At 38.0% G+C, this 25,684-nt stretch overlaps 3 protein-coding genes across 3 annotated transcripts; 2 read left to right on the top strand and 1 right to left on the bottom strand.

Annotated features, from left to right (window-relative positions):
* Positions 1 to 2,627: 2,627 nt before the first annotated feature.
* On the top strand, positions 2,628 to 13,609 carry gtf2e2 (general transcription factor IIE, polypeptide 2, beta). The gene is made up of 8 exons (XM_058639678.1): positions 2,628 to 2,836; positions 5,968 to 6,120; positions 11,063 to 11,145; positions 11,690 to 11,797; positions 12,067 to 12,249; positions 12,419 to 12,512; positions 12,600 to 12,715; positions 12,845 to 13,609. The coding sequence occupies exons 2-8, from the start codon at positions 5,973 to 5,975 to the stop codon at positions 12,962 to 12,964; spliced, it is 852 nt and encodes a 283-aa protein (XP_058495661.1). The 5' UTR covers positions 2,628 to 2,836; positions 5,968 to 5,972; the 3' UTR covers positions 12,965 to 13,609.
* Positions 13,610 to 13,681: 72 nt separating this feature from the next.
* LOC131466453 (dynactin subunit 6-like) lies at positions 13,682 to 16,271 on the bottom strand. Its single transcript, XM_058639679.1, has 7 exons — positions 16,124 to 16,271; positions 15,892 to 15,956; positions 15,654 to 15,759; positions 15,482 to 15,567; positions 15,010 to 15,057; positions 14,751 to 14,893; positions 13,682 to 14,041 (listed from the first exon to the last, which is right to left on the bottom strand). The coding sequence occupies exons 1-7, from the start codon at positions 16,231 to 16,233 to the stop codon at positions 13,949 to 13,951; spliced, it is 651 nt and encodes a 216-aa protein (XP_058495662.1). The 5' UTR covers positions 16,234 to 16,271; the 3' UTR covers positions 13,682 to 13,948.
* A 564-nt stretch (positions 16,272 to 16,835) lies between these two features.
* Positions 16,836 to 25,515, top strand: hgsnat (heparan-alpha-glucosaminide N-acetyltransferase). The gene is made up of 18 exons (XM_058639676.1): positions 16,836 to 17,067; positions 18,528 to 18,643; positions 18,770 to 18,906; positions 19,295 to 19,413; positions 19,553 to 19,622; positions 19,762 to 19,831; positions 20,019 to 20,122; positions 20,427 to 20,503; positions 20,642 to 20,672; positions 20,976 to 21,136; positions 21,328 to 21,443; positions 21,611 to 21,738; positions 22,170 to 22,296; positions 22,512 to 22,598; positions 22,706 to 22,783; positions 22,917 to 22,987; positions 23,597 to 23,709; positions 23,962 to 25,515. The coding sequence occupies exons 1-18, from the start codon at positions 16,896 to 16,898 to the stop codon at positions 24,141 to 24,143; spliced, it is 1,959 nt and encodes a 652-aa protein (XP_058495659.1). The 5' UTR covers positions 16,836 to 16,895; the 3' UTR covers positions 24,144 to 25,515.
* Positions 25,516 to 25,684: the final 169 nt, after the last annotated feature.

The raw sequence follows: 25,684 nt of genomic DNA, 5'->3' as shown, positions 1-25,684 counted from the left end.
ATCTTGTGGTTACTGTCAGATTTCAAAATAGCTGCCTCTCACCGAATCTCCGGATTCAGTAGTGCAGCACTTGGCTCACACACCTTAAACAAAGGTAAAATGGTTGATAATGCAAGGTGCCACTGTGAAATTAATCAAATAAATGATTTACATCTTGATTTTACTTTCATGCCAGGACCAAACTATCTATGACTGCGTCTCCCTCTGTCTGTCGGTGTTCTTGAAAACCGCTCATTCAATTAATGTCACACTTTCCAAGGGTGTCCCTGAGGACCCAGAAAACTACAGGGTCAATTGTGTTAAGTTTTCTGGATGAGCAGTTCTTCAGAAATACAGACACGGACACATTCCTCCTTTTAATTGAATACAACTGAGAGACACATTAGAGCTCCAGCTTGACAAGCTGTTAGCTATAAATACCTCTAAATGACAGTTTTCTTGGCATTTTAATTAACTTGCAGGATGGTGACCTGAAAATTGGAATAAACAAATACTATAGCTTGGGTGTAGGGCTGCTTTTATGCTTTGAGCTTCAAGTACAATTGAGCATACAGTGATCAGTGTGCCTCCAGTGCTGAATATGAGCTACAAGTTGCAATCAGATAATCAGTTTGTATTAAATATGTCTCATGCAGTTTTTATTTAAAATTCCTTTTAAAGTCATGTTTGTCTGTGTTGTCCCTGTAAGTCCTCGGTTGCTTGTGGCTATTGTTGCCTAACAATCCCAACAAGCTATATCTATGATATTGTCTCACAACACATACTGTATGTGCATACATTCTCTCTCTCTATGTATATGTTATGTTATGGTGTTATGTATATATATATATATATATATATATATATATATATATGTTGCTGTTTGGAGTCCAGCAGCAGTTTGACCCTGATACATGTGAATACACCGAAGACAAAGAAAAAGGAAGAGACAGAGAGACTCTGTCTGCCTGTGTGTTTGTTTGTGTGTATGTGTATTTGTGTGTTCATGAGGTACTGTCAGTTCAGAAGCTCTGACATTCGATTGTCAGTGAAGCCCAGGAATTCTGACAGCTAGAACACACATGCAGGCACGCATGCATGTGAGGAGAGATTTTCTCCTCAGGGATTTGCATTGGTTGTCTGTAGCTCTAGTGCAGTACTCGCATAGATGATAGATAGATAGATAGATGGATAGATGGATGGATGGATGGATGGATGGATGGATGATAGCTAGATAGATAGATAGATAGATAGATAGATAGATAGATAGATAGATAGATAGATAGATAGAAAGATAGAGAGATAGAGAGATAGATAGATAGATAGATAGATATTGCTCAACAAATCTAATCTAATCCTGACTCAAGCCCAGTGGTTATTCCGCGATTTACAAGATATTGTGGCTTGAAAAAAATTCAACCGAAATTGGAAATTCAAGCCTTTCAAGGCAGAATATGACCGGTTTGTCACTCCATACTCCCATGTCCACATCTTTCCCCTCTCTCTTCTATTCTCTCGGTGCTATGACTAAACAGTGTATTCATTCATTATGGATTAGGTCCAAAATTAGGCTAGCCCATATTGAATCATTCATGTGGGCTCACTTCTTTGACTGGCCTGCTGAATCATTAAGCAGCAGTTTTGGAGATGCTAATTTGTTCTATGATCCACATGAACATCTGAAAGTTGGATGAGCTAATGCCTGTTTTCATGTTCTGTGCTGCTCTGTACCTGCACACAGAGTTTCCTGCACTAGTGCTTGTCAAGGACTGAGGATAACATGTGCTCAACCATGGACCTGTGTGCCCAAACACACTCGCACTAGAGATCCCACTGAGACATTGTTTAATCTCAGCATCTCTAGTTTTTCTTTTATAAAGTATACTGTGTTTGAAAAAATAAGGGATAAGACAGAACAAAGAACATGAAAACTAATAAGGGACAATGAAAACTGAATGTAGCTTTATATTTTAGATATTTTCTTATTAGTATTAAAAACAGTTCAGCATTATTCATGTGCTGTGTCTGTATTATCCATAGGTTTTCATTTTAAATTTTTAAATTTTTAAATTTTAAGTTTAAACTGTTCTTTTTATTGTTTGGGCTGACCGGGTTCTGGAGAGACTGGAATTTCGTTTGAACCTCATGTTCTAATATGTGTTGGAATGACAATAAAGAATCTTGAATCTTGAATTAACTGTGGAACCATTAGCTTTACAAATGTGGTCACAGACTTCAGGTGTTTTATGTCAGTCCCATGATGCTTTACACTGCCAACATTTTTTATTTATCTATTGTATATTTTCTGTCTACCTTGTGTTTGTTATTTTCTAAATGTTGTCCTGCTCTATTGAAATCTTTCATATTGAACTGGGAGATATATAATACTTTAGAGGAGGCAGTACCTTTAAGAGACAGTGAGTGGCGCCATTATGCCATTTAATGTGTCGCTATAAACAGCTCGTTCAGGAAATTGAACAAACACATTGTTACAGTGATTTAATACTAATCATACGGACATAATACTATTTCCAGTCAAACCACGTGCTCGTATATTGTGACTTTAGTACATTTTCTTTTCTTGTATTTCTTGTGTAAATTATCGTGACGTAAGTGACGACGTTTTCCAAGGCTGAGCTGTCGATATCCGACAAATCGAACAAGGAAACGGAAGCGCAGCGTGAGAGATGTTTTGCGTTAGAAGTTAGTTAGCAAGCGGTGACTGAATACATCTCTAGATAAAGCAGTGGTTTTCAGAAGGAATACGTTTTCCTTCTGGCCTATGTCCTCCAAGATTAGATAGTCCTGCTGCTGGACGAACCTGTCACTTTCTCTTGGAACAGGAACAAAGTGAAAGGTAAAGGCAACGGGTGAACAAATCGCTAAGCTAATGCTAGCGTGAACTAACAAGTGTCTGACTGTGTCACTACGTTTAATTAACTTCTTATCGTATCTAAATACATGGAGAAGTAAGCGCCATTTAATGAAGTGGGGTTACGTTAGTCGTAGTTATTTTGGTTGGTTTTATTAACATGACAAAGCAACAAGGCAAGGCTCCATTAAAACCACGACCCTTTCAACTCCGTCGGCTGGTAAACGAAAACACCTCACTATAATGTAAACCCCACGTTAGCTTTTATGTTTATGGGACTCGTTTCGTCTTTGTTCAGTTGTTCTTCAGTTGAGTGAACAGTGTTTACGCTAAGGACTGTTTTCGAGTGTTACAGTAGAGAGAAAATCTCAAATACCAAATGGAATTGTGTAACTATATTTCATACCCCTTTAAAAGGCCTGTGGGTTAATTGATTGTTAGTGGACCCTGTCCTATAATTATTGTTCTTCTACGACTACCTGTCTTTCAAAAGGAGTGCCTTTTAAATTGGAATGATGAATGAGTGGAGGTGGACACCACCATTGTCTGCCTTTTTTTTATTTATATGTTGATTTCGGTCATGACATTTAGATCACTCATCACACATCAGTGTAGTTCACACAATACACATAACCAAAAGGGAAAGCGGGAGAAGCAAAAGCTTATCTAGTCCCGCCCCCATTATCATCATACATTGCATAATTATTCTTTTCTTTGACAAAGAAAAACATGTTTCAGCATGATGTTTCAGCATCAGGTAGCACTCAGAGATTAAAGTTAAATATCAGGAACTACCTTCTTGCTGTGTCTTTTCCTTTGTAGAGCTCAAAAAAACAAACAAACTCACATGTGACTTGACCAATCTGATGTGGAAGCAAAGTATGACACACTTCAATTCTCTCTCTCTCTGCAGTCCACATGTAACTGGGAAAGTACTGTCTGAGATAAATATTTACGGCCAGGGAATTGGCAACAAGTCTCAATTCCTTTTATCAGCCTCTTAAATCTGTTATTTTTGGCCATGCTTAATTGCACCATGTCTTCAGCAATAAGTAGACAATAATGTAATATGTTATCTTTCATTGTGTCTTCTCCAAGAGATGGCACTGCTGCAGGTGTTTTCGTCTTGGTCTTTCTTTGGTAACACCGTCACTTGAGGTGTCGTTAGGACTTTCTATCATCATTTTATCTTTTGATTCGCTCTCACTTCTGGCTTGTTGATGACCTTAGATGCAGTTTTGTACAGCGACCTTGGGTTTTGTGAAAGGCGCTTTATAAATCTAAATTATTATTGTTATTATTATTATTATAATTACTATGTTGTGTGCGTAAACCTCGCTGTAGCTATTCCAGCCACATGATTGGTTCGAAGCACTGTTTCTCTTATTGTCATTTGCTGTTTGGGTTCTCTCATTCATGAATAACATTAGTTCTATCAAAGTTATATCAAGTGTATTTTGATTTTATATCGAGAAAAAGTTCTGTCACAATATATATCGTTATTGTTTTATAGCACAGCCCTAGTTGAAGGTGAAGGGGTCTAATGCCCCAGTCTTATTAACGAATAAAGGAAAGGAAAAAAATATGGTGTTAATAGGATACTTGGAATTCTGGTTCACTGTTTATCAAAGAGGACCACTATACTGCTTTAAATGCAAAAGGTATGGGCATGTGGCAATGTCCTGGCATGGAAATGGGTAATGTGCAAAGTATGGGGGACCATGATATCCTAACTTATGAAACATCAACTCTTATCTTAGTGCTGTAATTGTGGGTGTGGTTAGAGTGCTGCCATTTTGTCAAGGCAAAGCTAGATTAAGCTCATCGCCTTAAAGGTTGAGCGGCACAGAGTTTCAATAATGGTTTAGAATGTGGATGGTTCTCAGCTAATTTCATTTGACATGAATCAGGAAGATATTTTGATTAGTATGAAAATCCTCCTATGTTTTGTATGGGGCTTGTGCAAATAAATCTAAATCTGGTCCAGATAAGTTTGTGTTTGAAGCAGGTTTAATATATATAATATATAATTTATTTTATTTAAGGAGAAATAAATGTATTTGAGATTGTTATAAGAAACATGAAATCATATGATACATGCTTTATTTTCATGTGATCAATTCAGGGGAGAGCAGCAACAGTTGTTTGAGGAAACACTCCCCCACCTCTGACTCCGAAGAAGACAACAAAGGCTTAGTGGTTGTTGTCTTCATAGTCGTATTATGATGCAGAGTACTTAAACAACTGCTCATAAGTTTCATTCAGACCATCATCATGATGATGATTATTAATATTGCATAAAGACCAAAGCGCATCACATTAAAGGCAAATAATCCCAATACGCAGATCACTGAAAACAATTGAAAGGGAGGCAGATGATCTGCTGTGGCCACCTTATTAGGTAGAAGTGGAAAGGAGTCCATCTGGATTCAGCTAGCAATGTTGCCCCACAGCAAGAAGGTTGCTGGTTCACGTCCTGGTGGGTTCTCCAGTTTCGCCCACATGTCCCACCTCATTATTGAATTAATGGTTGTTTGTCTTTGGTGACCTGCCCAGGGTGTAACCTGTCTTTTGCAGTATGTCAGCTGGGATTGGCACCAGCAGCCCCAACCTTTCCATTTTTGGCACCCTTCCCTTGTGGTACCAGTAAAATGGTACAGTGCAAGGCACCGCAATTTTATAATAATTCATAATAACACATTTTTACATCCCCTCTTCTCCGTTAGTAGCTTGGTGCCCTCATACTCTTTTTATTTATTTATTTTTCTAGAAAAAACCCTGTGCATGATTATAGATGCCAACTGCTGTAAAACATGGTAATTTTAATGGATCTGCATGCATCTTGAAATTTTTCATGGACCCCCCAGCACCAAATCAATTAATACAGACATGTCAATAGACGTGTAGTGCAATATAAACTTAGCACAAACCACGTCAACAGTGGTTGCTTCTGTATTGATATGCAACAGTTAACTCTCCTGGTTTCCTGATAATTTTTTTGTGTGTTATACAGAAGGCAGCCATCTGTGACTGATTTATTTGAAAAGTTAATGAATTACACTAACATCTTGTCTTTTATGAAGTATTAATCAAAAATTGTATTTGTGCCCTGTCAGCCGGGATGGATCCAGCCTTACTGAGGGAGAGTGAGCTGTTCAAGAAAAAACTGTCCAGTTCTTTGGAGAAGAGACATGCACCAATAGATTCACACAAGAAGAAGAAGCCCAGAACTGAGAAGGAGGGCTCCTCAGCATCCAAACACAATGCTGGTAAGGGCTGCAAAGATTATTATTATTATTTCATCAGTTGATTATTAATACTAAATTATCTGCAACTCGTGTTGATTGTCCTCTCATTTATTTTAGCTAATATAATATATACTGTATAACACAAGTGTGTGCAGTGTCATCTTTGATATTCTTTAGATAAGAAATGCAAGGGAATGGGTACAGGCACCATTTTACCTATTTAAATGAACAGAATAGCTTTTGCTTTTTGTGAATGGAAAAATACAACTTTTTTTACTAGTAGCCTCTTGTTGCATGACATTTGGCATAGCAGACCCACCTGCTCATTTTAGAAGAAAGAAGAAACCAGGTACACAATTAAGTGATAATTTATTAGATATTTTGTGGTAAGGCAAAAAATAATACATTGTCCCTCAAATAGACACGATAAATTACAAGACTGTGCAGCAACCAAGCGCCATTTATCATCATAGTATTACAGTGTTTAACATGTTGACAGCATTGGCACACAATTTACTAAAGAACAGAGAAACAGGCTTTTTGTGGTGCTGACTGGCCCCCTGGGAAACAAACATTAAAATTTGTTGATATGGACAATAACATTTTACCATTTCTCATAGATGCTCACTTGTATCCAGTGTATGTATACATTGTACTCACAGGGCAAATGTTGAAGAAGAAGAGAACTCGGAGGGTGGGGGAGGAGACAAAGCAAAAATGTGCCACTTCAATGAAAACCTTTCTATAACCCTTTTTGCCACATTGTTTTTTTGTTTATTTGTTTCTTCTGTGGCACTCTCTATTTCTCCTCATTATTTCTGTTATAAAATATGGCGCTGAAGGTCTGCCCTCTACATTAAGTGGTAGTGAATGTAGCTATATGAACTCATAAATGAAATAGTAGGCTTACTCCCAGTCAGTGAAAAACTGCCCCCCTCTTTAACATTGTTCTGTTGACTTGTCTGTTCCTTATGCATATGTTAAACTGTGAGTAACTGGACTACTACATCATTTTGGAAGTTCATTTCTCAGGGCATCAGGGTTTGGTGCTGTTTGAATCCCCAGCTCAGTAATGACACCTGAATTCCTGCTTTGCTTTTACACCACCTCAGTATAAGATTCTGGTTCCTTGCAAATGCCCGTCATGAGCTTGCTGCAGCTTGCTGGCCCCTCCTCCTGTAGCTGGTGATGTGTCTTCCCTTTGGCACAGCACCCACAGTCAAGTAGCTCATAGAGCACGGCCAAGGCAGCCAGAGACAGAACAGTGAGGATAAAGAGCAGAAGAATGACGAAGCATGCCACATTCCAGCCATCATGGAAGGGGTAGACTTCCTGGACCTGCAAGGAGATGTGGGAAAGAGAGGCCGCCTCTTGGTGCCATGGGGGATTACTTGGATGTACAGTGGCATTGATGTTGGCCATAGTTTCTGCTTGGAAGCAACAAAACAGAGAGTTAGTTCATGTGTTTCTGCATTTAAATTCTAGGTGATAGTGGCAAATTGAAAAGTAAAGTTTATACTACTACTTTACATGATTGGGATGGACTGGGCTATGTAGTTGCTTCAAAATATATGTGGCTAATGATGATATGCGCCACTAATTGGCTGTATATAAAGGAACTGGCCTCAATGGAGACCACAAACATAACAAATTAATTTCCTTCCCTTAAAATCATAATGGCCTCTGTCAACTAGTTTGCTGCAATGTGATGATGGTAGTAGTATAATCACATAATGCATCCATTCAGTACCAGTAATAGTCTATCAAGTTGTCAAAAGATAAACTGGAGTGTCAATATGTTCACAAAATAAACCTGCGCCCACATCTGTCAGTACAGAAATGTTTTCTTAAAAGAAGAGACTTGTGTGTTATTAGACCAAAAGGTTATATTGCTAAAGAGCACAAACCCCACTGAGGCCATCTGCTCAGAGCATAAATAAATAGGATGGGTGCACAGTGAAATGTGGCATCTTGGCTGGGTTTGCAATGCTACGCTCATGGGTTAGAACAAAAAGAGTGTAATTCTTAAGACCTTAAGATTCTTAAAACCTGGGTGGGTGTCGAGAGTAGTACACTTGGTTGGTTTTATCTGTCTTTTAAATAGAACCTACTGTGTTACCATAGGTGATCACATGTCTCCTACAGCCTGGATCACCTGTTATGTACCACAAGGTTAAAATTTATGGTTCAGAGCTCGGCATCTTCACAACCAGGCTTCTTACTGGTTTTAATAGACATATAACATCACATCACCCTTGTCCTGGCTTCTTTCCACTGGCTGACTGTACATTTAGAATAGATTTTTAAGATTTTACTGATCACTTGTAACGCTTATATGGTTGTTGCCACAAGCTTCATTGAGCAAATGTTGACCCCATACGACCTTTTAGTCTTAGATCATCATGTGAGGGTCTGTTGTTGGTCCCAAGGCCCCCGAGGCCTCAGGGCCCCTCAATATTGATTGAGGAGAAAAGGCTTGCAGATTCTATTTAAATCACTTCTTTAAAACACAATTTTTACAGACTTACCTTTATGTGATGTTGTACTTTTGTAATTTTTTTTTTGGGCTTTAGTGTTTTCATTTGTTGGGAATACTTTGTCAGCATTTCCACAATATTTTATTATTATATCATGATCAGTGGTCGCTGTCTTCTACATTTTTCAGCCAATTTAAACATTTCATACATCAAAATGTATGGTTTGTTATCATTATTATTATTATTATTGATCAAGAAATTACAGTAAAGAAATGTCATGGAGTGTGCTTGTCAGACAATTTGTCTTTCTCTGTGCTACATTCACCCTTTTAACTTGCACCAACCATTTTAAATCATGAGGGAGCAGCATGCCAGTGTCAGTGCTCTCACACACGAGAACATGCTGTACATGTTTTAAAGATACACACACACACACACACGCCCACACTCAGAGACATTTTATATTATTTATGTACTGAGTCCAAGGCAGCTGACCCAGATTACCTGAGACAAATGCTTTTTTTTGTTTTTCATCGGCCCACTTTTGTGCATGTCTTACTGAGACGAATGCAAGTGGTTTTACTGTGTATAACGCATACTTTGAAGAGATGCTGTAGGTGAAGGTGGACCTTGTACAGTTTTGTTTTCCGTGAGACTTGAAACTGAAATGTGATAAGCCGGTGTTGTAGTTGACTCAAGTGATCAACAAAAGTTTCCAAATTAGAATCTTGCACTGGTGCCCATCATATCTTATGAAATGATATCCACATAATGTGGGGAATGCCATCACTGACATTTTTTGTGGTTATTTATTTATTCTTATTCCATCAGCCATGTTCAAATTAAAAATTGGTGAATTATTGAAATTATTATTATTTCACCTTTTCTGATAAAATCCCAGTACTGTGGCCGATATGAGCCCCACCCCATCCAAGCTATTAAAGGTGATGATTGGATTAGATATTGTCCTCTGGCTACACTACTACACACAAACACCACCTATTATCTTCTAATGCTTCTTCTCCTCAGTGCTGTCAGTGCCTTGGTGATTTGTCTTGAGTGTTTTAGTAAAATGCACAGGTCAATACTGACATGATGCACATAAGTACACACACAGACATAGAGGCGGCAACACAGTTCCTGATGCTTGCTATTTAAGTGAGTACAAATAGACAGAGCCTCATTCAGTTGAACCACTAGGTGTTAGCTCATTCTTTGCCTGAAATGTAACAACAGCCTTTGTAAAGATCTTACTGCAGTCATATTTTTCTTTAGATTTTTTGTTGTAGATCTGTTGCATTTCAGATGTATGCTTTACCCAGTAAATGTTGATTATTCACCAAAAACACCCACACAGTCAGACTAAAAACAGCCTGCAGCTTATATTCATGCTGTGGGTTGTTATGATCTGTTAAACAATTGCATACATTATTCTAAGGATGCTATCCTGAAAAAAAACGCAGACTCACCGATGTGTCTGGGTCAGTCTTTCAAAGACGCAAGGCTACAGATGCACTCTCCTCTTTCTGGAGCTCCACCTATGTCTCCGTCTTCCACTCTCTCCCTCCCCAGCGTTCGCTCCTTGACCCGTTTTCCTTCTCTCATGCACTTCCAGCCGTGCACTCCCTTGCTCCTCCACCACTCCTTGCGGCTTGTAATGTCTCAGCTGAACAGCACGGGCATCTCTCCATCATTGGCTCTTTTCTTGTAGCCCTGCCTCTGCACCGTTCGTTAACCAGCCTGTCACAGTTTCAGCGTCCTGCCCACAGTGCAGCTTACAGCAACAGAAGCTCCCGCCTACGCTATGAATCATTCATGATTCAGTGTCTGTTTTCAGCCGTGATTGGCGAGTGTTGACCAACTCCAGGCCTCAGACAGTATCCTGGGGGGAGCAGCATAATTAGACTCCTAACAAAGAAGGACCAGCTGACTGGATTTCAAAATCAATCTTATCAAAATTATGCTCATTAACCATGCCTGCAGTATTTTTATTAGTATTATGTTGTTCCTTTCCAGGATCAGGCAGGTGATATTCTGTATATTCTTTAGGAAATAAAGGCCAGAATTGACAATAAATAGCTTCAAGTAAGAGCGAGGTTTATCCTGTAAAAACTGAAACAGAAACGATTGTTGTCCTGTGTAACACACCAATTTATTGTTGTCATGCATATGAACACAATAGCTTTCTTCATATTTTTAAAAATTGGATTTGGCTCAAGAATGATGCAAGAACTATCATTGGCATTGTTGGCTTCAAATACCTTTTTGAAAAACATTTAAAAATTAGAATTGCAAATTCACATTTTTGACAGATTTTTTTTATAACCTAGTTGATGGTTTGATTACATGTACACAATCATGAAAGCCATGTCAGCTGGTTTTTTTTTGTTTGTTTTCAGATAAGGGAGCCTCCTGTATTTCCAAACTGTTGTATGCCTTTATGAAAAATGTTGCACTTTAGTAATTAACTTATTCTTTTTTTCTAGAGTCTAGTAATGGCAGCATAAACATCAAGTCAAGTTCTGGGTACAAATTTGGGTGCTTGGCCAAGATTGTCAATTATATGAAGGTAAGCCTCCGTACACCATTTGTCTGACACATTTAGAAATGAGTAATTTAGTTAATAGTCTCTGAATTTAAAACTTAAACTCTTGCAGTTGCTTCCCACACAAATGCTTACCATGTTGTCCTCTCCATCAAAAGCTCTTTAAAAACTTGCCTATTGTGTCAACCATGCAAGAGATTTGTGTCTGCCAAGCAACATTTGGTCCCTGGTCTTTCTTTTGGTATGAAAAACGGCTTGTCATCATGCTTTGGCTGTACAAAGAGGCAGCAAGGCTCTCTCACACTAACAGTCTGACTCATCCCTCACTGCAGGACTCGCTCTCGACTTGACAGATTTTCTTTTGAATGTGTGCCTTTTTGTGCCATCTGTTAAATTGTTTCCAACACTGTTAAATACAGTTGGATGAGAGGCACAAGATCACAAAATGTAAACAGAAAATGCTGTTCGAGGTGTTTCTTCTAAATTTAATTATCATAAGGATGATTTAATACTGTTAACTTTGTTGAAGTGTTTTCCTTCTGTTCCTTCTGTTCCTCTGTCCTCTTAGACAAGGCACCAGAATGGTGATACACACTTCTTGACCATAGATGAGATTCTGGATGAGACCAAGCTTCTTGACATCAGTTTGAAACAGAAGCAGTGGCTCATAAATGAGGTGTGTTTTTATGTTCTACAACTTCTTTATTTATTATTTACCCTGGCCTACTGTCACACAATGTCGAATGTATTGTTGAAAACACTTTATCACATAACCTGAAGGAAAAACATACTTGTATGTATTAATCTTGTAAAATGTAAGTTTATAACTCATTCTATTTATTTGAATTGTCATAATACTGTGTATATATCTCCCAGCTGGTTTGCAAATTAACTAGAGACTTATAAGTTGGAGCTCACTACTGTTTATATCCCTGCCAATACCAGGCCTTGGTCAGCAATCCGAAAATTGATGTACGGGATGCAACATATGGCTTCAAGCCCAAGTACAACCTGAAAGACAAGAAAGCTTTACTGAGGCTGCTGGACAAACATGACCAGCTGGGCCTGGGAGGAGTGCTGCTAGATGATGTAGAGGAGGGGCTACCCAACTCAGCCAAGGCTATTAAGGTAAAGCATAATATGTAAATCTATGTAAAGACATCACCTAATACTGTTAATTATATCAAATAATGTCAGGAAGTATGTGTGTGTACTTAAGTGTATTGTGTAAAATAGTTTATGTGCTAAGTTAAAGAATCGGGATCTGTTTGATAATCACTCATGTGATCATTTGCAGGCTTTGGGGGATCAGATCATCTTTGTGACGAGACCAGACAAGAAAAAGATCCTTTTCTACAATGACAAACACTGCCAGTTTGTAGTAGATGAAGGTGAGAATTAGTCCGCTTTGTCAGCCAGCTGTGATACAGCTCAATCTTTTGTATTTCTGTCTCAAAAACCGTTTCTATAAAACACAGAATTCCAGAAACTGTGGAGGAGTGTTCCAGTTGATTCCATGGATGAAGAGAAAATCGAGGAGTACTTGAAGAAGCAAGGAATCACCTCCATGCAAGAAATGGGACCAAAGAAAGTGGTCAGTGTCTGGTTGATATCCCTCTAACGTTACAAATTCAAATGAGCTCAGACAGATATGTGACTAGATACTTTGTACTTAATTCATGAAGCATTATAATTGGTGCTGATGTGTCTGTGCTCTTTACAGTTACCAGTTCAAAAGAGGAAGAAGAAGAGTGGGCAGAGGAAGAATCACTTCAAGACCCACAACAGTCATTTGGCAGGAGTCCTGGAGGATTATTCAGATGGTGTTCCTGTAAAGAATTGAAGTCCCAATTTCATTGGTGTCGGTTTTGTCAAAATAAGCCTTTCTTTTCTAGGCGCTCCTCTCAGTGGTCACTGACCTTGTATTACATTGAGCGTCAACCACCTGTGTTGTGGAATCTTTTTCAGTTTGTTTATTGGTTAGTGATGACTAAAGGACATGGGAAGAAAAGAGTATTGAGGATAGTGAGGGCTCTTGCCATCCTGGAGGAGGCACTGTAACCTTACTATTAAAATGTTAGTTATAGTGTGTAAATACTTTTTTCTTTCATTTCACATAATATATCAACAAGAGGTGTGTGAATGTGTAGAAGGTTGTACTTTAAAGTGCACCAGGTCTTGGCTGATGTCAACCGCCCATCCTTTTGTTAGGACCTACACAAGTTGTGTATCACACTCATCTCTTAACAAGCCTGAAACATCTTGGACATTTCAAATGTATTTAAAGAATTCTTTTAATTTACTGCAACCCTGGGATATTGGTTTAAAATACTACAGTTTTATTATTTTGTTTTAATAAATAACTGTTACAGGATACTGCCTGAGTGCTTGTTGTACATACAGTGTACCAGCAACAGTTCTGATAGCAGTTCATTTCTCAAACTGAAAAATCAGTGAAGATAAAATAAAGTGTATTCTTAAACATGAATCTGTATATTCTTTCAGCAGTATTAGAAATATTTTGATGAAATTTCTAACTACTGACCATAAATTAGTACATAAATAAGTCCACACTGTTTCAGCTGGTTAAATGTTATTTAATTAATCATACAAAACGGTTCATTAGCACAGGAGAAAGGGAAAAAAAATCACTCTTTGTTGCAGTTGGAATAAAAAAGATTCAACTATTAAGTGAGAAAAGTTCCTGATGAAGCTTGATTAAACGTTATGCCATTATATACATTCATGCTTCCTCTCAGCAAGCGCTAATGCTAATATTGTTTTAAAAGCCCTTTACTAGTTAACTTATAAACTATAAAGCTCAGGTTTAACTTGTAGTGTGACCTGCTTTAACAGTTTTCTTTAAATGGTGGTAGTTTGGCAAAATCCTCATCAGAAAGTCGAGCTGAAGAGTCTGGGGCTGTGGAGGCAATAAAACAAAGATGTTTAGTACACAAAGGTGTGTTCGATTATGCTTTCAATTTAAGATATTGGGGCAGATGCACACATCCGAAAATTAGAGATGGCTTAATGTCACTTTTCATTGCCTGACCCCAATCAATCATCAAAAGATACGACCATCGGTATCTACTTATGCTGACTGTATCATTCAATACCATTCTAAATTATTTTTGCAAAATCATACTTGCTACTGACAGGGTTTTTTGGATCTCACGGTTTTGATCAGTATCATAACATTACTGAATATTATGTAGGCTCATTCCTACTGAAAACACATTATGAATTATGTTATCTCAACCTGAAATAATTGAGCAGACTGGAAGAAAATGCCCAATGAAATCATATAACTGCTGTGCAGTACTGTTAATTATGGTTCAGTTTATTCAATTTATGCTAGTTTAGTTTGAACTTCTGATTGTTTTAATGGACTATGTGGGTCCCAAAATGTGGTAACTGCTGTTGTACTTTTCAGCCCTTAGGTTTCACAAATTGCTGAAAAACTTTGGACATACATTGTCTGGAATCAGTCTGACAAGTCAAAGGCTCCGTTTGCCATAAAGTTAAATAAACAACAACCTAATTTTGAGCTTGCGCTGCTAATCACAAGCCTAGAGTATTCATTATCATTTTAAAATGTCAGTCCATGTATTTAAAGTGTGTGTCCATACCTGTGGTCTCTCTGTCTGCACCCGTCTCATACATCCAGAGCCATAAATGACTGTGTTCTCAGGTATGACCTCACATGTGTTGACCTGACAAAAGGCTCCAATGATACAGCCACTGGTGAGGATTACGTTCCGACCAACATCAGCTGGAAGAAAATGTTGATGATATTTTTACAGTCAGTGAGTGCACAAGTATTACGCAATACCATCTTTACAAGAATGAACATGCACTGAAAACCACACAGTAACACAAAGATCCCACCTTTAGATTCTATCACATTGTTGTCCCCAATTTTCAGGGCTTGTGATACTGTAAGTAGTCCGTTAAGGCAGATATCGTGCTCTTGCTGGCTTGACACAATCGGGCAAATCTCATGACTCACCAGCCAGATTATTAAATCCATCGCCTCTTTATCACATAATTCAATAGAAGAGTATTTCAGATACTAACAATCTACTGGAACTTTCAAACATCCATCTCTTTTGTACATAAAGGTGGTGTGAAAAAGAGAAAATATCCAGTGAGCAGCTGTTCTATGGGCCAAAATGTCCTGATAAAAGGCAACAATATGTCAAATAACCACTCAATGCAACAAAGTTAAGTATCAAAACATCTCTGAATGTATGACACATAAGACTGAGGCAGATGGAAGGACCACAGCAGCAGAGGACCCCACTCCTGTGACTTCTTTCAGTGAACTGGGAATAAATATTGCAGGTCAAAAAAAGGATACCGCAGCCAACTTCAAAAACATTGTTGATGCCAATGGTCATCGTCTTTGGTTCCACCTCAGAATCAGGTGTGATGTTTTCTGGGTAACTGTAGGGTCAAACAGAAATGATAGTGGACTTAATGATGCAGACAATAACTCAAAACATCAGTGACACTATGTGGGTACAATTTACCTATTGATAATCAGAGCTTGCTCTTCGATCAGATTTCCTTCTCCAATCACTATAGGTCCTGCCTCTGCAATAATACGAGCTTTTGGGTGGACCACTGTTCTAGGGCCTGAGGAGACACAGGGCGTCGTTTAGGACACTCACAAACAGTAAAGATAACTTATTCATCCACTCAGATAAGCAACTTCTCTTAACTCAGCAATGTTTACTGGTCAGTGACAAACAAACCAAAACGTCTTACCGATGGTGACGTCTCCCCTGATTTCACTTTCAACACAAACAACGGCTCCAGCGGCTATTTTGACACTGCAAAAAAACAGAAAGAACGAAAACAGGGATGTTAGCTTACTTAGCTAGCCTTGTCCATAAACCATCTAAACGAGCTGCATTGCGATCTCGTAGTGTCTGTCTATTCGTATTTTAATATTGCAAGTAACGCAAAATCGTAAATTACATTTGAAAGTGTAAATTACCTCTTTTGGGCACCTTGTTTGTCTGCCATTGTGATAAACGTTATCCGATGACAGGCGGTGTCAGGGACTCGATCATTGATTAGTAAGCCTCGCAGTGAGCGTGTGCGCATGCGCTATTTCACAGTTAAAAGAATCGCAACGATTATTTAGTCAAAATGGATTGTATGAAATCTGTCTGTTATGTTACAGTGCATGTCGGTAATAATTTTTGAATTTGTTATAATAATGATTTATGATAAAGTGGCAACTGACTGTATATTTATCCACCATGTATGACTGCAACACTCCTTGTTGTAATGTTTCGGTGACATTAAAACGTTAGCTGTGATCCGATCTTTAAAATGTTGCCTAGTTTGTCTGGAAACTTATGAATCCTTATGAGCAATAATAGTAAAATGTAAGCGGTAAGGCACCACGGTGGTGAAGTTGCTCTTAGATTGGACATTAGCGCACACAGTTAGGGACCATCAATAAATTCCCGTTTGAACAAAAATGACCACATTGCTCTCAACTGCTGCTTCATTTCATGTCACCCATTTATTACAGACGCCAAAGTGTAACTGCATAGGTATATACAAATATTTTAATTATTTGTATATGTTTTCCTGGAGTCATCTTTTAATATATAATAAAGCATGTTTTTCTTCCCGAATTTTTCGAATATCCAACCTAAAACTAACTTCGCAGTCTTGAGTCACCATACCCGCTTTATTGTCCCTTCTCGCTTCCACTACAATGTCAAAACAAGGGAAGGTCGGAAGTAGATTAAATTATGGAAAAAAGGAAACCAAAAAAAAAGTCAAAATACCCATCCTCTGGTTTAGGGGTTCAACGGGGACAACTGAACGAAATGACACAATCCCAGAAATGTATGTTTTCATGTGCTGCCATTGCTCTGATTGTGGCCGTTTGCGTGGCACCACTGACAGCTGAAATAACTATATGTAAGTAAACAAGCAGCACCAGTGTTGAGTGAAAACCAACAGTAGGGGGCAATGCTACATTTGTTAGCAACAGATAACTACTTACAGAATGTCGAGATTACTATTATTTTTTTTAATTGCCTTCAATGTGTTTAAGTGTCACTACAGAAATGAAACGACCATTTTTCAGTCACTTCAAGACTGACCACGTTCGATATTTTGTGTAAATAGTTCACTAAGAAGCAATACCTGTTAGCCCAGAGCTAACTTAAAATAAGCATTGATTGGAAAAAGACAGTAGCCACTCAAAGACTGACTTGAACAAAGGCTGTTTGAACTTCCCACTTGGGGATATTTGACAGATTAAGTCAGCATGTGACCATGCGACTCTACAGCCATAACTTCAACCCTCTCACATGCTTCCCCATTCTAAGCAGCAGCAACAGCTAGTTAGCTGTTCTGTTTTCACTCTGGCTTTTTTTGTTTAGCTTTCACACACTGGTACACTTTGTCCTAGCTTTGAGGTAAGTCTGGTTGCACAGCTACAGCCCTTTTATGAATTACTCGTATATATCTGGCTTGTAAAATGTATGTGTGTGTGTGTGTGTGTGTCAACATTTACAGTTATAATAGCTGGTATTCATTTTGATCCTGACTGTATTAAACAGTTCAAATGAGTTGTAGGTCTCTAAATTACTGTAAGATTGTTCATCACATCAGTTCCTAACATTTCAGAGATGGGTGTGGTCAACTACAGGAAGCTGCAGCATATTTTGCATGTGTTCCCTTTTCTGTACAAAAAGTAAATAATAATCTAATTCTGATGTGCGTCTCCCTTGTTTGATAATTCTGTCTGTTTTTGTTCAAATGAACTTTGAATCTGACAATAAACTGAATGGAACTAGATGAAGTAGGTGCATAAACTGGATTATAAAAGCAAACACTAAAAATAAAATCCCATCCCATTTTAGGGATGTACAATATTGTTTTTTTGTCAATATATCTGATATACCTATATCTACTGTATATGTATATATAGTCTTCTTTGTAGTGAAATTAACATAATATATTGCAATATCTTGCAAGATCTTGGTATGTTTTTCAATACATAGCAAAGCCAATAACTGCCGATACCAATATTTCGCCAATAAAATCATGCATCCCTAATTTCTTTGCTACATGCACCACAATTTATTCCATGAAATCCATTTATGCTTCAAAGATGCCAATGATATACATTGACTAAAGTGAGAATCGTGTGGATCATGTGATTGGTAAAAAAAAAAAAAATATGTTAAATAAAATGTTCAGCTTACATTGATAAATCAATTAGCAAATACTCAGTGCTAGACCTTCATCAGGCAAATCTATTTTATTATTTTACAAAATATTTTAGCAGTGCAAGAGAGTTAGAGAGATTGTTTTTTTTGTGTTTGCTTTTAACCCTTGAATACCATTTCCTTACACTCCTTCTCTTCCAGCTGTATTTCATCACCAAAAACACAACATCTTAAAGATGGATGAGGCATTACTGACAGTCAGCAATGAGCTGGACACTGAGCTGGTGGTGTCCTGGAAATCAGAGCGCTGCTACCAGGTAGCATCACACACACACAAACATTTTACATTTTCCTCCAGCTTATTCTGGAGATGCATGACCTTTTTCAGATGATGAGGAGAAGGATGTTGCTCTGATCTGGACCCTTGTGTCTTTGTGTACTAGTGTTTGTACCAGCAGCTTGGGGTGGTACCAGGGGCTCCCAGTCCTGGTCAGCTTGGTTCAGTTGACTTTGTTGTGAGTACACAGCATGAAATCACCCTACAGCTCAACAGTACTACTGTCAACCCGCAGCTGTGCATGTAAGTTTAATAACACAGACATGTTACACAAAGTGAAATGTGTTTCTAATTGTGCAATACAGATCACCGAATATAGACTAAATACAGTTTATCTGCTGGGAGCGCTCACTGAAAGTTGATTTAAATATTTAAAAAAATGTAAGTGAACAATTCACAACAATCATTTTACTGGTATTAAAAAACAAATAACATTTATACTCCCACATGTACATGATAACACAGTTGGTTTGACTATAAATGAATATTAAACTGCTGTCATACATAAACTTAAAACTTACATATTTTACATTTGTACATTTTGCAGGACAGTTTAGTTATGCAGTATACATAAGGTAAACTGTATTTGATTTGCTGATATACTATGGGTTTTAATGCCTTTACTTACTAGGGTTCCATTCCACTTTGGGGAGCATGGAAACTACTCTCTGTGGGTGAAAAATCTGAACGACTCCTCAGTGGTCAACTGCTCTGTAGTGACTGATACAGAACCCACCAACAGCTACATACGTGAGTCTCAAACACATAAACCCCGTTCAAAAGCCTGTGCGACACGAACATACAGTATGTCATGTCATATAAGTGTTTTGATGCTATATTCATACCGAGTACACACTAAATTTAATTGATGTTGACCCTCTCTTCACAGCAATATTGGTAGCTTTCCTCATATTTGGTGGACTGTTTTTGGTGTCAGCCATCGGTAGAATAATATTAAGGTACCGGTAATCTAATTTTATTATTTCATTCCTTTCCTTCATTTAATGTCTTTATTTCATTAAGTTTCCAACTAGAGCTGTGAAATAATATGTTCAGTGTTAGGTAATCTCCTAAACTGGCTGATTATCTCTTGTCCAGGCTCGATGTAGTAAAGAGTATCCTCTTCCGATTGGGTGGCTCCATGGAAACAGAAAGGCTCATCAACTCTGTAAGTGTTGCATTTTTAAGGTCTGACTATTAATTATCCATTTTTAATCATATAAGTAAGTGATGTCCCGTCACCCTTTTATTTTATATTTAGAAGTGATGTAAAAGTTTATCAATCAAATATTTTGAATACATGTGTCATTTGTGCTATAGAAGTGTTAATCTTTAACTTTGCGTTTACCATCCAGGAACTGGGCTCCCCTGGCAGGACTGTACCACCACTTACTGACAACATCCTTCCTCCACCACCCAGACCCAGCAAGAGGCTGCGATCTTTGGACACATTCCGAGGGTAAATCCACACCCCCACCACTTTACCCCTGCAGCTCAGCTTGCTCAAAGATTAATGCCTCTTATTATAATAAACTTTTTATAGCCTGGGATTATACTGTATCATGAGATTTTAACTGCAGTGTGACATTATGGCAGCTGACACCAGAACTGTCGTTCAATAATGAATAACATTAACATGGATCCAGTGCGTTGAAGCTATACTTTTTGTTTCATGTGATTTTTCTGCTAAAATGAAATGTCTCTTCTCTTGCCTGCAGTGCTCAGCGCCTTTCACTAATATAACATTTTATCTGTCATGTCAGGATTTCCTTAATCATTATGGTGTTTGTGAACTATGGAGGGGGGCGATACTGGTTCTTTAGACATGAAAGCTGGAATGGTGAGCTCCAACCAACGTTTCTACTTTTTTTGGTCTATTTATTGAAGAATATCACTCACTAAGAGCAAATATTTGTAACCCGTACTGTAGCATTGTAACCCATTTTGAAGCATGTCTTTCCCATTTGTCTCCTCACAGGTCTTACTGTTGCAGATCTGGTCTTCCCTTGGTAAATCTTTAGAGAAATGTGTTTTCTATCCATGCATCTTGATCATCAGCTGTTTTTAAGCTTTGACAGCTGTTATTTCCCCATGTGTTTAATTTATTATTTTCTTGTGCAGTACTTTTAAGCAACTTCAGTATTTTTATTTTTGTTTAATCTTGTTTGGATTTAACTTGGCTTGGAAATCTTTCACCAAACTAAAACCTCACAAAAACAAAACAATACAGAAAAGCCAGAATGAATTAAACCAAAAAGTACTTTTATCTTGAATGGAGTTTCACATACATTTTTGTTTCCCATCTCTTCCAGGTTTGTGTTTATAATGGGGACGTCAGTTGCACTGTCAATCAACTCCCTGCTGTGTGTTGGCTCAAGCCGAGGCTCGCTGCTGAGGAAAGTTGTGTGGAGGAGCTTGCAGCTCTTCATCATCGGTGTCATCATTATCAACCCAAGCTACTGTCAGGGAGCATGTGAGGATAAACACCAACAATTATTTGATGTTGTCAACAATTTTCCGGACATGTATTTGAATGATTATCAGACCGTGTATTTGTGTAGTTTTCCATACTGTGGACTTATGAGGTCATGTGTTCCTTTCGTAACTTGTGTGTTTTTTCCTGTATGCCTGTTGGCTTCCGCTCCTCTCACATCCACCCCACAGTATCTTGGGACAACCTGCGGATCCCAGGTGTTTTGCAGCGCCTGGCCTGGTCTTATCTGGTTGTAGCCTGCCTGGATCTGATGGTGGCTAAAGGCCACCTCGACTTCCTCACAACGGTCAGCCATCATCTTCCATTTCCATTTGCAATGAAATCACACACCAACCTTTTGGCCGTTTGGCCTGTGGTTTCTTTCTGTGGTTTGCTTAATTAAGATCAATTTGCTTTAAATAGATATATTGAAGTTGAACAGGTGTGTTGGATTGATGGGGATGTGTTTTGCAGCTTCCAGCTACTTGGTGGTCTCCTTTCCTTGACATCTTGATGTACTGGCCTGTTTGGCTGGGCTTGGTCTTCTTAGAAATCATCTGGCTGTACCTCACTTTTCAACTCCATGTACCAGGTTGTCCAACGTGAGTCAAACCTGGCATGTTTTTTCATGTTGTCTTTTTGTAGCCATTAAATAAGGGATATCACTCAGCATTGTTATTTTATTCATGTTTTTTTGTAGACATTTTGAATATATTTTATTAGTAGTTAGCAGTCTTGCCTTTGCAGCAGGAATACCCAGGTCTGCATGGAGTTTACATGTTCTCTCAATGTGTGTGGGTTTTCTCCCGGTTCTCCAGTTTCCTCCCAAAGTCCAAAAACATGCAATATAGGGATTAGGGAAATTGGAATCTCTAAATTGACCATAGGCGTTAGTGTGAGAGTGAATGGTTGTTTGTCTCTATGTGGCTCTTTGATGAACTTGCGACCAGTCCAGGGTATACCCTGCTTTTCGCCCTATGTCACCTGCGACCATTATTATTTGTCACTGACTTGACCTCATTCTATTTAACAGAGGGTATCTGGGCCCAGGTGGGATCGGGGACATGGGCCTGTATGCCAACTGCACTGGAGGAGCGGCCGGTTACATTGACCGTTGGCTGTTGGGAGAAAACCACATCTACCAGAATCCCTCGTCACGGGTTAGTGAGCAGCAAAACAACATAAACATACCAGCAGTCTTTCCATGGTTTAATTATGAATGTTAAGCTTGAGCTCATTTATCGGTTTTCTGTCTTAGAGACAAACAGAGACTTCTAACCTGAACCATGGTGACACGGCAGGAGATGCATTGGTAAACTGCTCTCCAGCTAATATATAGTTTAAAAACTCTGCCTTGGTTTCTGTCTTAATTAAGGTGATCTATGCAACTCACATGCCATATGATCCTGAGGGTGTTCTTGGCAGCATCAACTCCATCCTCATGGCTTTCCTGGGATTACAGGTTTGTAGTGTGTACTTGTCTCTTGCTTTTCATATTCATGATGTGTAACATTGCCACGGGTAATAATTTTGTTGTTGTTTAATTTATTATATTTTTAATTTCTACAGGCAGGAAAAATAATCTTGCACTACAGAGACCTCCACAAAAGTATAATGTCGAGGTTTCTTATATGGGGTTTCTTTTTGGTAAGCATATTAATCAGTTTATTTTTCATTAGGTTGTCATGTTCTATAGACATTGCATTTTAATGTAGTAATATTTCAGTTCCCCTCTCATTTTTTTATACATTTTCAAAATAAAGTATCTTGTATCACACAGGGAGCCATTTCAGCACTTCTGACTAAGTGTTCTACAGACCAGGGCTTCATTCCTGTCAACAAGAACTTATGGTAAGTAGTGGTAAGGTTTTTACTCACTTTAATCTGGAGCAATTGTTGGTAACACTCTTATAGTGCAGCTAAATGTTTGGCAAAGTTGTATCCTTAATGTGTTGAAGTTATTGAACTTGAATGCACACACACACACAAGCTTGTATTTATATCTTATACAACTAAGTGTTAGGGTTACCTTACCATAACCCTAAACTAAACCCAAGTCTACCCCTAAATATAAGACCATGTCTTAATCCTGAAAAAGCCCTTTAAAGTTCTGAGGACCAGACAAAATGTCCCCACAAAGATAGGTTTTTACATTGTATGGACGTCACAAAGAAATAAATACAAGTACACACACACACACGTTTTTGCAAGTCCATGAGTAGGATCCTTTTGATCTCCATCTCCATGCTGCATACCCAGCTATGTCACTGGGCCATGTCAGTTGTTCATGTTTAGCATAAGCTGATGTGAATTTCTTGCTTTAAATTGCAGGTGTGAAGTCATTGTGTGTTGTATGAAAGTGTTTTGATTGATGAAGGGGAACTTATCTCCAGAGAAAGGAAGAACCCCCATACATACAGAATAAGAAATGTTCAATTATTCTGTCCATTTGATTTCTAGGTCTCTGTCCTATGTGACAACACTGGCCTGTTTAGCCTTTGTACTGCTGATGCTTCTCTACTACGTAATTGATGTGAAGAAATGGTGGTCAGGAGCTCCTTTCTATTACCCTGGTGAGTGACACAGTCAGACATAAGAAGCCAGCTCTGTGAATCCATGTGAATTTTTGAGCTTACCATCAAATGCTTAATAGAGTGGCAAGTTTGATTTCCCAAATTAATGCAGCTTTGAATCAAGTTTAATATAAATGTAGATGTTGTAGAGTTTTTTTAATTTGTCTTTTAGGGTTCTGTGAAATAAAAACCTACTTTTGTGTTTTTATAATCGTCACTCTTACTCACTCTCACCTGTATGTTTGACTCCAGGTACAAACTCCATCCTTGTGTATGTGGGCCATGAAGTGTTTGAGGAGTACTTCCCCTTTCGTTGGCGCATGGCAAACAGCCAGTCCCATGCTGAACACCTCACCCAGAACTTAGTGGCTACTTCCTGTTGGGTGATTATCTCCTATGTGCTGTACAGAAAGAAGATTTTTTGGAAAATTTAGAATTTCGAATTTCTGGTGGATTTTTCAGACAGCAGGGGACACTGTTTACATCAGAACTGCTGGAGTTCTAATATTGGAAAAATGACTATGATTGTTTGTGTCTATCTTTCTCTGAAGAAATATGAGGTCAATTTGTCAAACTTTTTTTTTTTAAATGTGTAATCACTACTTTATATGATTATAATATGTAATGGATTTTTTTTTTGAAAGATATGAAGCATCTGCCAAATGTCTTTACTGGCTCAGGAAAAACAATTTTAAGAATTTGAGAACTCTGATAATCTAGCGTGTGACTATGTGTTGTAGATGCAGGTTTCATTGCCCATTTTTGTGCCACAAACCAAGGTGTTGCACATGTGGGTTATTGACTTCTCTTTTCTTTTGCTGCCATCTTAAATACAGCTGTATTACTGTTTAAGAGCAGGACACAGTAAATTATTTATACTCTAAAGGAAAGGCTAAGAAGAGTGCTGACATTTTTTCCACTCGTTTAGTAAACAAGAGTGAAATTGTGTGTAAAGGTTTTGAAATAATCCTGCAATATGTAAGTGTTCAGTTGTCTATGTATAGATTTGCTGTAATGCTCATGTATCATTGCCGGTGAGAAGGTCTGCACAAATGCAAGTGTGTTTTTTTGTTTACTTTTTTTAATTTAGAATCCTCCTCACTTCCCTCCAACTCTGCATGTTTTCTTAACAAGGATTTTGTATTTGATGTGATATTGTGCAGAGGGGAAGTGAAAATGACTATTGAAACCACTGGGGTCTTTCTGGTTCATTAGGTTTTGCGAAAACACAAGTCACAGATTTGAATGTTTATTTTCAGTTGACAGAAATGATTTGTTTTTCTCTTTACCAAAGTTTGCCAAATAGCAACAATTTCTTTCACATTTTGTCAAAAATGTCATAAATTCTGAGGACACGAGTCTGCTATATGAGGTCCATTTACCATAGTATTATTTCACAATACATTATACAGTCACTTGTCAGATTTAATTTCAGTAGCAATACAAACTACAGACTCAAATAACCATTAAATGAAATCAACACTAACTGTTTCAAAGGGAGGATTAGTTTATTTAGGTAGGTGTACCTACCTTAAATTACCCTCAGGGTGTGTATTTGATGTCTTATCTTGCAAAACATTGTTCAGCCTCTGCCTTAGTATGTAATTAATCTGATTTGATGCTCTTACTCCCCTCCTGCTATCATTTATCAACAGACTTTGCAAAATCAAAATGCTGAGATTTCTTTTTTGTATTTTTCCTCAGTTCTCATGGACTAATGAAATTCATTATCAGACTTTTCTAATGTTTTTTTAATCACATATTTAAACACTACATTTATATTATAATAAATCATGTTCCAAATGATTGCTGCTCTTTGAAGTTGGTGGTCATTTGCACTGCATTGCTGTTGATGCGGTCACTTCTGTCTATAAAGCCTTGTGGTTGTGGAAAGTCGTGTTATTATTAGTCACGTAAAGGTCACGTGACGAATTTATATAATTTATATAACTTTGTATTCCCAGTTGTCTTGTTC

Source organism: Solea solea, chromosome 10, assembly GCF_958295425.1.
Source record: "Solea solea chromosome 10, fSolSol10.1, whole genome shotgun sequence".
In the NCBI taxonomy this organism is placed as follows: domain Eukaryota; kingdom Metazoa; phylum Chordata; class Actinopteri; order Pleuronectiformes; family Soleidae; genus Solea; species Solea solea.
This window is presented reverse-complemented; position numbering and strand designations above follow the sequence as displayed.

Bases quoted from the DNA above. Each gene is read 5' to 3' on its own strand.
- hgsnat (XM_058639676.1), top strand. From the start codon at position 16,896: ATGGAAAAAAGGAAACCAAAAAAAAAGTCAAAATACCCATCCTCTGGT. The intron at 20,123-20,426 runs GTAAATCCACAC...CTGTCATGTCAG, and splicing joins TCTTTGGACACATTCCGAGG to GATTTCCTTAATCATTATGG. The intron at 21,444-21,610 runs GTCAGCCATCAT...TGTGTTTTGCAG, and splicing joins ACCTCGACTTCCTCACAACG to CTTCCAGCTACTTGGTGGTC.
- LOC131466453 (XM_058639679.1), bottom strand. From the start codon at position 16,233: ATGCGCACACGCTCACTGCGAGGCTTACTAATCAATGATCGAGTCCCT. The intron at 15,058-15,481 runs GTATCCTTTTTT...GACTACTTACAG, and splicing joins TGTTTTTGAAGTTGGCTGCG to TATCACAAGCCCTGAAAATT. The intron at 14,894-15,009 runs GTGGGATCTTTG...ATTTTCTTCCAG, and splicing joins CAATGTGATAGAATCTAAAG to CTGATGTTGGTCGGAACGTA.
- gtf2e2 (XM_058639678.1), top strand. From the start codon at position 5,973: ATGGATCCAGCCTTACTGAGGGAGAGTGAGCTGTTCAAGAAAAAACTG. The intron at 11,798-12,066 runs GTGTGTTTTTAT...TGCCAATACCAG, and splicing joins AGCAGTGGCTCATAAATGAG to GCCTTGGTCAGCAATCCGAA. The intron at 12,250-12,418 runs GTAAAGCATAAT...GATCATTTGCAG, and splicing joins ACTCAGCCAAGGCTATTAAG to GCTTTGGGGGATCAGATCAT.